General features: G+C 41.4%; 1 protein-coding gene across 2 annotated transcripts in view; it reads left to right on the forward strand.

Moving 5' to 3' along the window:
• The window catches only part of AKAP6 (A-kinase anchoring protein 6), a 502,115-nt gene that overhangs the window by 347,032 nt on the left and 140,307 nt on the right, over positions 1–14,776 (forward strand). For both annotated transcript variants that reach the window (XM_059710250.1, XM_059710259.1), the window contains exon 8: positions 8,670–8,818. In XM_059710250.1, coding sequence (XP_059566233.1) covers positions 8,670–8,818 — 149 coding nt within the window. The remainder of the gene's footprint in view (positions 1–8,669; positions 8,819–14,776) is intronic.

A 14,776-nucleotide genomic window follows, 5' to 3' on the forward strand; every position in this document is an offset into this window, starting at 1 on the left:
GCAGGTGGCATGAGGCCAGCCGAGGTGGGTGCCAGCAGGGGCCCCCTGATTAGCCCGCCAGTCATCCCAAAGATCAGCCCTGATCACTGGCCAGGCCTAGGGACCCTACCCATGCACGAATTTTGTGCACTGGGCCTCTAGTATTAAATATTTGTACAAGGAAGAAGAGAAAAAGGCATGTGCTTAGTGATACTACATCAAAGGTTAAAAAAAACAAAACTGTGTAGTAAAAGTAGGAAATTATTCCCCAATGACAAATGATTGCCAGAACAAGTGTAGTTCTCACCTATTGTATTGAAGGATCCTGTGATTGTCCTGAGTTAGTGTGGATTGTTTCAAATAACTTGTATTAAAATATTTCCTAAAGTGCAAATATCTTTAACTTTTAAATAAATCCTTCTTTCTGGGTTCAATTTCCTAATTAAACACACACACACACACACACACACACACACACACACACACAAACACACACACACACACAAAACCTGTGGCATTGTTAATGTCTTTTCCAAAAGTTCAAATGACTATTTTTTTAAAATGGAAAATCAGATTTTATGAAGCTAAAACAAGCCCCTGCCCTGAAGACTTAAAACTGTGTTTTGAAATGGATTGTGAAGGTTGCCACACGGGACAATAGCTGAAGTTTCATTCCGTATGTATGTGATCACCGTGGTTAGTTTCTAATATAATGTTCAGTATCTAAGATCACTTTGTTAGCAGAACAACACATTACCAAATGATTCTTCAATTAAATAAGCTTTTCTTTTCTCCCTTCTTCTTTTTTTTCCTAGAGGAAAGTATATATTTTAATATATACCCTAGGAAAAAAATATATCTTTTTAAATAATTTTTATTTGTGTCAAAAATAATCTTCTTTCTGAAGGAGAATGAAGCCAATGATTTTAAAAAGCAAGCTGAGGCTACAAACTCCAACTCTGTTTTATTTCTTTGTACATTTTAAACCACTTCAGATTTTTTAACTCGGTAAAATTTATTCAGACAATTTGTTGAGTGGCTGTCACATACCATGTGCTGTGCTCAGTGCTGGAGATATAGCAATGAACACATAGATACAAGTTGCTGCCCTCATGGGGCTTCCAATCCATGGGGGTTGGGGAAGGTGGACAATGCAAAGTAAATTTTGGCTAGAGCTAGATGTGGTGAATAAGTATGAAGGAGGATAGGGGTTGCTGCAGGTAGGGGTGAGTTAAAGTCTTATGTGAAGATCTGAATGAGAAGATGACATTTCAGCAAAGACCTGAGAGAGATGAGGGACTGAGCTGTCTGCAAACAAGACCAAATGCCCCTAGAAAGTGTCTACCACCCCTGCTGGAGCTGACTGCTGGCATGGGAGATGTGGACTGAACGCTCGCATGGGGGATGTGGACAAAAGCTTGATTGGAGTGTGTTCAAGAAAAAATAGGAGAGGAATTAGACATATTGAGTATAGATAAAGCCAGAGGAAGGTTGATGTCAATTGCCATCTAGAGATTATTTTTTCTTTTTTTTTTCTTACATGGGAAAGACATTTTGTAAGGAGTTGGGGCGGGGGTGGGGAGGGGGGGGCTAATGTACTAATGTGACTAATACAGTAGAGCAGAAAATGATTTAGGAGAGAGGAGCAATTTGCTGTGGGAGGAATCATCTTTGTGTAGTTAAGAGGGGTCTGGTGCACAAGTGCAGGGGACTGGTCTTTGAAGTCTGGACGATTTCCACTGGAACAGGAGGGGAGGCAGAGAACATGGGCCCAGATGCAAGCAGGAGGGGAGATGTGGTTGGAAGCTATGAAGTACAGTCTGTGTATAAGTGACCAGGCAAACCTACAGAGGCATGAGTTAAGAAAGTAAAATTAACTTTAATATTATTGGGACACTTAACAAAGGATGCTGGGATGTGCAGTTATAATGAAACTAGGCCCAATGTATGAAATTCGTGCAAGAGTAGGCCTTCCTTCCCTCGGCTGCCGGCACAGCTTCCCTCTGGTACCCGGGACCCAGGCTTCCCTTCAGCCGCCAGCAGGCACCTCACAGCCCCAGCTTCATCCAGAAGGTCATCTGGAAGGACGTCTGGTCTAATTAGCATATTACACTTTTATTATTATAGATAATTGATATTTCTTAACTAAATTAGTGCTTTTTAGGGTAAGGGTAAAGCATATATCTGTATGTGCTTATAAAAGTGATTATGTGTTGAATCCTTAAAGATTATTAGAATGACTAAAATTTACTCCCCAAAATTTATCATGGGCTAGCTACTTTGTTATTAGACACAATATTAGAGGGAAGTAGACAGTTGGATAATTATTCAGGCTCCAAAGATCATTGAATTTGGATCACCACACACCAAGCCAAATTTAAATAAAATATTTTAGAACACTGTGTCTTGTGTTCTGACTAAATTATTAATTTGTAATCTAAATTTGAAGAGGTATATCTCTAGTGATTTGGGCTCCAGGTGCATACAAAATAAAGGGGAAGACATGCTACTAATGATAAGCAGCAAAGCAATTGTATTAAACATCAGATGAAACAGCAGTGTTTCCAACTTTACTATATGGATTAGCCTGCTAGCGTGGCAATAACAAAATACTGTAGATGGGTGACTTAAACAACAGAAATTGATTTCTCACGGTTCTGGAAGCTGGAAGTCCAAGATATAGATGTTGTCAGGTTTGGTTTCTGTCTTGTAAGTGACCACCTTCTTACTGTGTCTTAGAGGACCCTTTCTTTATGTGTCCTACTCTTCATCTTCATAGGACACCATTCCTATTAGATTAGGGCCAAACCCTTGTTACTTCATTTAACCTTAATTACCTCCTTAACGACCCTGTCTCCAAATACAGTCATTTGGGGTTTATGGCTTGAACATACAAAGGGGTGGGGTGGGGGCACAGTTGAATCCATACATTATGTTAAAGGTTTGGCAATATTTGGAACATATAGGGGCTCTGCAAATAACTGGGACTATAAAATGGCAAAGGAGACATGGAGAACAAAGTTCCTTTGTAGAGCGTGGAGTCTTGAGACAGAGACAGAAAAAGTTGAGACAAACACAAACATTTAAGCTGTGATATGTGCTGTTAAGGAAATTACCACGGTTCCAAAATAGAGAAAGATAAAGTGGATCTACTTTTGATAGGGTGGTCGGGGAAGGCCTTTCTGAGAAGTAACATGTCAGCTGAGAGCTGAAGGATGAGAAGACATTAGCAAAAGAATGTTCTAGAGAAGGGCAACAGTATGTGCAAAGGTCCTGAGACAGGAAAGAGCAGAAAGAAGGCAAGGATGACAGGGGCATGGTGATCAAGAGTGAGGTAAGTAGTTCTGAGAGGGAGACATGAGGTCTGAGGTAGGCAGGAATCAAAACTTATGGGTCATGGGAGAAGTGTGTTCTTTAGGCCTAATTGCAGTATGAAACCAACTGGTATTTTATGAAGACCACTCTAGCCACTGTAAGGGAAGAGACCAGGCAGCAGTGGGTGAGGGGAAATACATGTTAGGAGATAATTGCTGTTTGCAGGGGAGAGGTGCTGCAGGCTTGCATCAGGCTGGCAGCATTGCAGACTGGAAAACAGACTGGAGAGACATTTTGGAAGAGGATTCAACCGATTTGAGGAAGTACCTGGCTGTGGTAAATGAAGACAAGGAGGAGTCCTGGATTACTTTTAGGTTCCTGACCTGGGCAACAGATAGGCCAGGTCTCTAAAAGGAAAGGACTAAGTAGGGAATGTCTTGGGGGAAGAGGCGAGGATGAGAATTGAGAGTTCTGTTTTGAACAGTTATACCTAAAGTAAATCCAAGTAGCGATGTCAGGTGGTTGGTTAGGTATATAGTGTGGAGCTCAGAGGAGAGGCTTGGAAGCCATTACTATACTGATGGCATTGGAAGCCATAGAAGAGAGTATAATAAAGAAAAGATGTCCAGAATTAAGCCATTCAACAAGCAGTAATCCCAGATGTGATGCAAAAATTTAGTAAATGAACCATCTATAACGTGGGTTTGGGGATGGGGAAGAAGGATGGAGGGAGAGCGATTGAGAATCCATCTCATTAGGTCAGCCAAGCTGTAATGCAGGCTTACACCAGAGTAAATGAGAACTGATCCTTTTTCTCGTCCTATCATATCTTCTCTTCCAGGGCACTCTGATTTCATCTCCCAATGCCGACTGTTGCCTCTAGGTTTATATTTCAGTCTTAACATTTTTACTTGCTTGCTAAATACCCCACTTTGGGTTTCCCTCAGTACCTCAAACAAAATACTTGGTCAAATCCAGCTTATTTGTTCCATCTACCATAGCATTGCTCTTTTGATACTCCTACTCCCAGGAAATGTGAGGTGGGACTTCTTGTTTCTTCTTATTTTCCTTAATGAGTAAGTTGCCAAATCTTGTTGGTTACACATCAGTAATATTATTTAATCAGGCTAAGTTTTCATTTGTAAAATATATTAACTTTAAAAAGTATCCACTATTATCATAAATGCTAATAAATAATTTTTTTTAATCAAAGATTCAATGTTATTTTTGTAAGAACTGCATTTTCTTCAAATCTTCCACCTAAAAATTTACCTTTGGACTAAGATATAGTATGAAGAAGAGTGAAGCCAGCTTACAGAGATATTTAGACTGCAAAGGTATTCAACCTTAGCAGAAGCAGCCAGTTTGGTTCTATCTTTATCATCATGTTTAGGAATGAATCACTGAAAACAGAGATAGAAATAGAGATGGATAGGAAAGTCTTGGGCCATCTAATTCATCTCCTTGTGCCGGGAAGGTTTTTTTTTTTTTTTATGTCAAATGCCAGTGAGATATTGTGCAATAAAAGCCTTAGATTGCAACATTTCAATCATTTTTGTTGGGCGACTAATTATCTTTCAAGTTGCTTTCAGCATTGTTCTCTGAAGTCCTTTTCATGTATCCCTGTTATATGAGAGATGTTTCCCTTTCTATACAGAAATGGCCTGGGACCTAAAAGGGATAAACTCCAATTATTTTTTCATAACAGTGATGAGTCTGCATTAAGTCAACATCCCTCCTTACGATCCTTTTTGTGACCAGTAACTCACATTTGTGAGATCATTACCCAGAACAAGCTTGTTTGTTACCAGAGGATGGTTAAAAACGAACAGGAACCTCCTCTCAGAATCAAACATGCCCCTTGGCACCTTATGGTGCAGAAGCATTATTCTCATGGGGTTCCCAATAGAATTCTTGGTGTGGGATGACCTCCTCATTATCCCTATAGCTTTGATGAGGGGAGGAATGGAGTGAGGATGGCATTTGGGAAAATTATTGTTTTTAAGCTCTTTGGCTATTGTTCAACATCGCTCAGTTATCTCACATTGATTTAATCACATAATATGGTGTGTGCTCTTTTGAGAGCTATGTTTTATTGTTTTATTCCTAATTATTGACTTCCTATATTCAATTTTATACCTTCCCCCCTTTAAAAACCATTCTTAGGTCTCTAGGTATTATTCCTCCAAGTTCTATGATATCTGCATGTCACTGGATTGAGACTTGTCTGTAATGCCATTAACATGCTCCATTCCTCCTATTTGTCATCCTTAATAAAGGTGCTAAATTCCTTTGTGTCTTCTCACCAGCCACACCCTTCTCCCCCAAACTGAATATGCTCCATAGAACATTATCTTTCCTTTCTAGTGTTTGACATAATTCTTAATCCAGTTGAGTCTACTCTTACTCAAGCCAATTAGTTTGGGCAAGTTCACATAACCTTTTTAACTGATTTCTGAAACTTCAATTATGAGACTAAAGTAATTTTAGTATTTTTCAAAAGCTCTTCCTTGGCAGTGCAGAGCAGTAATGATGAGCTGCTTGTGGAAAGCAATAACGTAGGAACTCTAGAACGGATTGATATCTTAGATTTCATATGCTCCGCATTTCCTTTACTGAGTCCTGACTTGCACTTTTAAGAAGGTGACACTTTATAATAACATTCCCCTCTACTCTCAGGTTGAGTCTATAAAACTAGAGACTAGGCAAAAGGCCACAGTTGGCTCTGGATACAAAGAGTAAAAGGTTGTGTCTGACTTGACCTTTCTTACATATTATAGAATTCTGGCAACTACCCAGAAGTGCTTTTCTAGGAGAATATGTAATCTATATATATAAAAGCCTCAGTGACCAAACGACCCAATGACCCAACAACTGGTTGACCAGTCACTATGATATCCACTGACCACCAGGGGGCAGATGCTCAACACAGGAGCTGCCCCCTGGTGGTCAGTGCAATCCCACAGCCAACCTCCACGATCACTCCTCCCAGCTGGCCAACCTCCCCTAGTCACTCCCCACCGCTAGCCAACCTCCAGTGGTCCTTCCCGCCGGTTGGCCGGCCCTGATCATCCCAACAGGGACTGGGCAAGATGACCCCATTGGTCCTGATCGCTGGCCAGGCTGGGGGAGCCCACCCATGCATGAATTTATGCACCAGGCCTCTAGTCCTAGCTAATAAAAGAGAAAAATGGTAATTGGCATACGACGATACCCTTTTCATTGGCTAATCAGGGCTATATGCAAATTAACTGCCAACTATGATTGGCAGTTAACTGCCAACTAAGATTGGCAGTTAACTGTCAACTAAGATTGGCAGTTAGCTGCCAACTAAGATTGGCAGTTAACTGCCAACAAGATGGCGGTTAATTTGCATATGTAGGCACAATGCAGGGAGGTGAAAGGGAAAGCAGGAAGAAGCCCCCTGCCACTGACAGTGATCGGAAACCCAGGGGGGAGCTAAGAGCTGGGGGGCAGGGCAAAGGCGGCCCTCCCAGCCATGATCGGAGAATCAGGCGCCTTTGCCGCCCTGGCCAGTGATAGCAGGAAGTAGGGGTGGAGCCAGCGATGGGAGCTGGACACAGTCGAAGCTGGCAGTCCCAGGAGCTAGGGGTCCCTTGCCTGGGCCTAAAGTGGAGCCCACGATCGCGGGGCCGCTGCAGCTGCGGGTCCCCGCTGCTCGGGCCGGACGCCTCAGCCAGAGGCGTTAGGCCTGGGCAGGGGCGGAGCCTGCAACCGCGGGGAGCTGGGGGTCCCTTGCTCAGGCCTGACACCTCTGCTGGAGGCCTCAGGCCTGGTCAAGGGGCCGATCCGGTGATTGGTGATCGGAGGATGATGAGGGTCAACTCCTCTGGCCGAGGCATCAGGCCTGGGCAGGGGGCTGAGCCAGGGATTGGGGGGATATGATGGTCCCCTTACCCAGGCCTGAAGCCTGGGTCAGAGGCGTCAGGCTTGGGTGGGGGGTGGAGCAAGCGATCAGAGGGAGATGGGGGTCCCCTGCCCAGGCATGATTCCTGGGCCAGAGGCCTCAGGCCTGGGGGGGGGCCAGAGCCAGTGATCGGGGGGAGATGGGGGTCCCCTGTCCAAGCCTGACACCTCTGGCGGAGGTGTCAGGCCTGGGCAAGGGGCAGAGCCAGCAATCAGAGGGGTCTGGGGGTCCCCTGCCCAGGCCTGATGCCTGGGCCAGAGGCATCAGGCCTGGGCTGGGGGCAGAACCAGTGATGGGGGGAAATGAAGGTCCCCTGCCCAGGCCTGACACCTCTGTCAGAGGCGTCAGGCCTGAGCAAGGGGCCGATCCTGCGATTGGAGGGTGATTGGGGTCAACGCCTGAGGGCTCCCAGTATGTGAGAGGGGGCAGGCTGGGCTGAGGGACACTCCCCCCCCCCCACACCCAGTGCATGAATTTCGTGCACCGGGCCCCTAGTTAAAATATAAAGAAGTAGCAGTTTTAAGGCTTATCAGAAATGTCAATGGATGTTCTTGGATTTAGTAAAGTGTGTCAAAAGAAAATAAGAGTTCCACTGGTCTGTAGAGCACATGAACTCAGCATTGCCTCCCCCTTTTGCCATGCATGCATGCAGGGGCAAGCATGCCACCGAGAACACTTCATTCCTGGTCTCATCTGGTGTACTAGGGAACCCTGCAGCCACAGAGATCACAACAGCTGTAATAAATAAAGCATCTATTTAATACATTTTCATGCCAAATATTATTCAGCATTCTTTGTCCTCAGTTTGATAGAAAACAGCATGGTGAACTTACTACCTCTCCTTACTGCAGTGAGCCCACATAACTATGAAAGTTTTAACAGTTCAAACCTGCACATAGGCAAAACCACCATTCCCTCTATTTTAAAATTATTAAGACAATAATACAGAGAACAAAAAATGTAATAAAGGAAGTCTGTTATCATTATTGAAGAGGTATTAGAATTAGTGCTAGGCTTTTTTATTCTCCTCAGGAAAGATAATGAGAAGCATTCAGAATATGTGTCCATGCAAATGTATGGGTTAGAGGGGGGGTCTTTAAAAAATAAATGTTACATATGTGGCAATATGAGGAAGAATATTCTTAAGGAATTTCACAGAATTTTTATGTAAAGTCTCATCACACAGTATTATGATCTCAGGGATATTTTGTGATATTTACCAAGTCTTCTGAGAGTTCATTTATTCAGGCTCTACTTTAAGGAGGAACTTATAAGATTCAGAGCTAAAATATAATTCTGGCATATGCCCAGCTGATCCCATTAAATCCAACCTGAAAAGGAGCAGTATAATGATACGAACAATTCGCATTCTTTGAGCTGTTGCACCTCACTTGAAATGCATTCCTTCTGGATTAAAACAGCGATGCCCCTTTGTTTCCCTCTCTAGGCCGAGGTTCAGCTATGCCACCTGGAAGCACAAAGAGATGCTGTTGAGCAGATGTCCCTCAAGCTGTACAGCGAGCAGTACACCAGCGGCAGCAAGAGAAAGGAAGAGTTTGCTGATATGTCCAAAGTTCATGCGGTGGGAGGCACAGGGTAGGGAACTCCGCTTTGTGTTGTTTTATCCTCACTAATCTCCACTTTTTCGGTGATTTTGCACTGGCAGGCGTGAGGCAGGCATTTCCTCCCTAGGTAACAGATAAGAAGCAGCTCGCTAGAATAGGTAGGCATTTATGTTCTTTTTCATCCGTGCCTTGAGAGATGTTTCCCTTTCTATACAGAAATAGCCTGGGATCTAAAAGGGATAAACTCCAGTTATTTTTTTCATAATAGTGACGAATCTGCATTAAGTCAACATCCATAGAATTGAAGACTGTAGATTTTACCAGCCTCTGTCACCTAACGCAGAACTTCCTCACTTTGTTAGGATTTATTGAAAAACAGCCTTGTGATTTTACCAGTCTTTGTGTGACTATATCGTGCCTATAGTATTGGTGTTTTTTCTTTATAAATTTATTTTTCAGTGTATTTCCCCCTTATTAGGAGTAAACATTCTTTTAAAGTTTGTCTATGTATCTTTTAAACACCAGAACCTTTGTAGGACATAATTTTCCTGAAAAATGTAGATATTTAATAATTGTTTAGAGACCATGGCTGATCGGTTTGCTTCATATAAAGTCAACTGGTATAATAGACTAGCATCTGAATTGTCTAGGGCAGTGGTTGGCAAACTCATTAGTCAACAGAGCCAAATATCAACAGTACAACAATTGAAATTATTTTTGAGAGCCAAATTTTTAAAACTTAAAGTATATAGGTAGGTACATTGTTATTAACTTAATTAGGGTACTCCTCAGGCTTAGGAAGAGCCACACTCCAGGGGCCAAAGAGCCGCATGTGGCTCACGAGCCGCAGTTTGCCAATCACGGGTCTAGGGTGAGTGAAAGGACCCAGCAACATCAGTAACCCATGGGCCGTTTTATTTGGCCTGAGACATATGGCTGTATTTACATTATATTATCTACCCATTTTCTAAATAATTATCATGCATTCAGATATTTCCAATGGCTCTAAAGTTATGCAAACACTGTGTATATATATTTTTTCTTTTTTGTCTCTCCTAGCTTAATGCTAATATTTAGTAAGTAAAAATTAAACAGTAAAAGAGTAGTAATGAAATTTAATTATTTCATAGTTTTAATGACTTGATAATAATTATACACATAAAAATGGAAGCAGTAACCTATTTTACTTTTATACTTGAGCCGGACAACTAAGGAGCGGTACTGTTCCCCCAAGTCTGTTACATATTAAGAGCATCTTATTACCCTATGAGGTGTAACTCTAGCTAAAATATTTCCTGAAAGGCAGGTGGAAAAGAAATCTTTTTAGGTACTTGTTTGCAGCTATCTCTTAAGTACTTATAGTTTTTATTGGACTTTACATCCCCACATAAATTTTTGGGATAAATTAAGTATGCTGACTACAGATTCTGTCTTGTGCTATGATCCAGGATCTAAGAATACAGGAAAAGGATCAGAGTCATAATTCTGTTTAAGAACTGAGAAATACATTTTTAAATTTACTTTTCTATATATTTTGTTGCTCTGTCAGGATTTCTTTTATCCATAGACATGTTACATATATATATTTGATTACTCATTTAATTCAGTAGACATTTATTCTCAAGAAGAAAAGCATAGAAGCAAATAAGAAAGAAAAGGTTAAAACTTGGAGCATAAACAATAAGCTGTTTTGAGGCCTCAATGTGCTTTAATTTCCCTAAATGCCTAAGTGATCTCTGGTGTACACGCAAGCACAAACTTTAGGTCACAATTTCATGTTTTCTAAAGCCCTGGAGACTGAACGGGCACCACGTGCTTCTGACCTCAGATTCCAAGGACCCAACCTGAGTACTTACTCTGGGCTCCACAAATCATAACTCTGCCCTGGGAATTGCTTAGTTAACAACAAGCATTGTTCAGGGACATGGGAGTAGGTGAACTTGCCTGATATCTTTTGTTTATGCTCCTTGGGGTACTGAAGGCTGTGCATTGTGCAGAAATTTAAGAGTGTGCTGAAGAAAAAGCAGCTATTTAATACTAAGGACAAAAGCCATATACTATTTTCTACTTTCTGTTTACACACAGAAAAGCATTGTGTGAGAAATGCATGTGGGTGAGGTTATCTGGGTTGTTCTGCCCTCAAGACTCTTTGCTCCCACAGTCAAATCCTTAATTCTGAAACCTTAAGAACATTGCCTTGTAAAATGATCTGCTCCTTGACACACAAACTTCATTAACTTTTTCTTTTGTTGCATAGACTGATCATTGTTTCCGATAAGCAATTGTGGGAATAGTGTGGGCTTTCTAGGGTCTTCATTCCATATGCAGATCTCCAATCTACTGAAGAGAAAATGAAGTTGGTGGTACAATTCATATATTTTTTTATTTTCTTTCCTTGTCCACACCCATGATAAAAAGAGTATATAGCTGGAAAATGTACTAGACTACCCAATGGAGGACTCAGATTCTACATAGAATAATGATCTTAAATTTCTAAGAATTTTACAAAACCAAAATATCATTTAGAAATGAATTTACCACTCTGGCTTGACAGACAGGTGTGTACCAAGGGGCACAACTATGAACGTGTGCTTAGCAGCCATGAATAGGTTTGGCTGGAAGATTTCCCCGAATGCTTGTGAGGCCATGTAAGCTTTAGTCACAGAGTGTGTTTGCCTGTGGGGGACATTTGGCACTGGCTCCAGCATTGCAAAGTGGGAAACTGTGACTTCCTGGGGGATATGCAATGTCTCAGTCACCCAACAACTTTTCCTCTGAGAGCAGGTTGGTGCTTTTTGATTCCCACCAATTTAAATGAAAGCATTTATAGATGGGTTGGTTTCTTTCATTTCATAAATATTCATTGAAGACCTACTATGTTCATGGCATGATGCCCTGAGCAGAGTTTGTTAAGAACACCTACGTTTTATAGATTTTGTAAAGTATAACCCTCTTTTTTCCCAACACCTCTTTCTACTGCAAAAAATTCATTTTTTACATGAATTTCAAAGATTCTGTTGAATTCATTAATTGGCATCCTACTTGCTGGCAAGACTTAGATTACAAACCATGTCTTTTATTCAGCTTATAAATGATGGAACTGGGAGGCAAAATGGCTGGGGAGACTGGCTTGTCCAGGATGATAGTGTAGGATGGAGCTAAGACCTCAACTCAGAAACCTGGGTCAGAATGCAGTGGGCAATCCATAAGTCATGCTTTGCTCTCTCTCTGAAGGATTTTATTCCAACCATTGATAAACATTTTCCCCTTAAATTCCATGTTGTGCATATTCCATACTTTATGAAATTTAAATTATAGTCTCTTCTACTATGGAGAACTGCAAAGAATATTAAGAATATTTTATTAAAGCCACAAAGAAGTTTGGGCAAAACTTAGCAAAGTAGGCTTCAGTGAAAACAAAATTGACTTCATCATTGATTTGGCAAATAGTATTATATGTACCTGCTATATGAAGTACAGAAATTAAAAGGCAAAATAAAATGGTCCCTGACTTTGAGAGGCCCAGAGTTTGGTAGGAGGAGCCAGATCTGTAAACAATATGGAATAAAAGATCACAAATGCTGAGTTAAAATCTGCATGAGGTTAAGGGTGGGGCTCATCGAAGGCAGAGCTGTTCTGACTGGTGGGAGTGAGTCAGAGCAGGTCAGGAAAGACATCACAGACAGAGGACTCTGGAGATGAATTTTGAAAGAGGGCAAGGTCAGGGGCAGAGCTTTTCAGTTTAATATGAGTAAACGTTTATTGAGCATCTACAAAGACCGCAGCCTCTGCTTTCATGAAATTTACAGTCTAGCAAGACAGTGCAGTTCATGTTAAGCCAGTATTTGTCTGTGCAATAAGAGAGAAGGGAAAGCAATGAGAGAGATGGGGAGCTCAGAGCAATGGGGTGGGCTTCATGAGATAGAGCTGTGTCTTTTGTGTTTACCACACTGCTCTGAATCTGGAGCAGTGCCTGGCAAATGCTGGGGCTCACTGAATGAATAGATGCATGAATGAATAACTAAAACTAATCCTGGGCTCAGAGAGAGAGAGAGCAGAGGTCTGGAATCATCAGACCGCCTGCTTTTCCATATGACTGGAGAGCAGGGTTGAGAGTTGGAAGGGTGTGAAAAGTAAGGCTTGGGAAGAAGGGGAAGCCCAGATCCTGGAGTTAATCATTGAGTTCATGGTTCTTAACCAGGATAGTGCACCAGGGTCACCTGTGGAGCTTTCAAGCTGAAAAAAAAAATGCCCGTCTACCCCAACCCAATGAAAATTCGGATTCAGTAGGTAGAGTGGGCCAAGATATGATTATGTCCTAATGCTTACTTCCAGCTGTGAGCCATCGCTCTAGTGGTTTTCAAAATATAGTTTCTGGACCAGCAGCATCAATATCTTCTGTGAATTTGTTGGAAGTGCCAATTCTGGGCCCCACTCCAGATCTACTAAATTGGAATGTATGGTGTCCAACGTCATTTAACAAGTCATTCAGGTGATTCAGATGCAGTTTGAGAAACACTGCTTTCGTCTTAAAGATTTTAGGTTGGAAATGAATGGAGAAGGATACAGATAGTCATGGAGGGGATATAAAGTATGGCATAGGGAATATAGTCAATAATATTGTAACAACTATGGATGGTGTTATATTTATCGAGGTAATTAATTAATACATTATATAATGTCCAATCACTGGGTTATATACCTGAAACTAATAATATATGCCAATTGTAGTTGAAAAGTAAGAAAATTTTTACAATAAATTAATGGAGAATGTGGAGACTGAATTAGAAACTAAAGCCTGAAAAAAATCAATAAACATTGGATGAGGGGAATGATACTGCATTTTCTGGTTCACAAAGGAGAAAGAATAGAGGAGGCTTTGGATTCAACTGTCTTTGGTGTCATTCAACATCTAATATTTATTGATTTCTACTATTAAGTGCTGGCTGAAGTAGGCATTGTGATGTAGAGACAATGGGAGACAGAGGGTGACAGATGTATGTAAATCAGGAAAGCCTTCCAGGAAAAGTCTCACTGAGACTGGCTCAGGGTCAGAAGTGACAATAAGAATATTTCTCACAGAGGAGGCAGGGTGTACAAACAGCTGGAACCACTAAAGGATACCCAGCATGACTAGATTGGCAGTTTTTAAACAATATTCTGGCAGCAGTGTGGAGAATAGCTTGGCAAGGACAAGACTACACAGTGCTTCTTTAATAGGCTATTCTAGTCATCCAAGTGAGAAATAGGACCTGAGCTAAGATAGCAGCAATGGAAACGGGAAGAAGGAAGTTGAACTGATAAGACTTGGTCACCAGTATTTAAGAATGTTTCAGGCTCATGCACTCTGGCAGATGGACTTGTCACTCACTGAGATGAGGAATTCAGGCGAGGAGCTGAAGGGGGAAAGAAGCTACTTGTAGCTCTTTTAATGGTCTGTGGAACATCTGAGTGGAAATGCCCAGGAAGCAGCTCTCCAATGTTTTGGGCTTCTCAACCAGCAACAAGGGCAGTATGGTGACTATGGGTAGCAGAGGCTCAGAGAGGTAGGAGCTTACCTTTTGGTAGTCTCTTCACCCCTCTCAAGTGGACATAAAATTATCTTTAAGAATGTTTAAAGAAAAGTAGAAGATCTGAACAGATCGATTACTAGTAAGGATATTGAATCAGTAATCAAAAACCTTCCAACAAATAAGTCTAGGACCAGATAGCTTCACTAGTGAATTCTACCAGTGAAGAATTAATACCAGCCCTTCTCAAGCTCTTCCAAAAAATAGGACAGGAGGGAATTCTTTCAAAGTTATTTTATGAAGCCAGCATTACCCTGATAATGCTGTTTTGGTAAACTAGACAAGGATGCTAAAAGAAGAGAAAAGTATAGGCTAATATCCCTAATGAACATACATGCAAAATCTTCAACAAAATCCTATATAATAAAAGCTTAATATGCAAATCAACCAAATGGCAGAACGACCAGTTGCTATGACAT

The sequence above is a fragment of the Myotis daubentonii genome, chromosome 1 (assembly GCF_963259705.1).
Source record: "Myotis daubentonii chromosome 1, mMyoDau2.1, whole genome shotgun sequence".
Lineage (NCBI taxonomy): Eukaryota > Metazoa > Chordata > Mammalia > Chiroptera > Vespertilionidae > Myotis > Myotis daubentonii.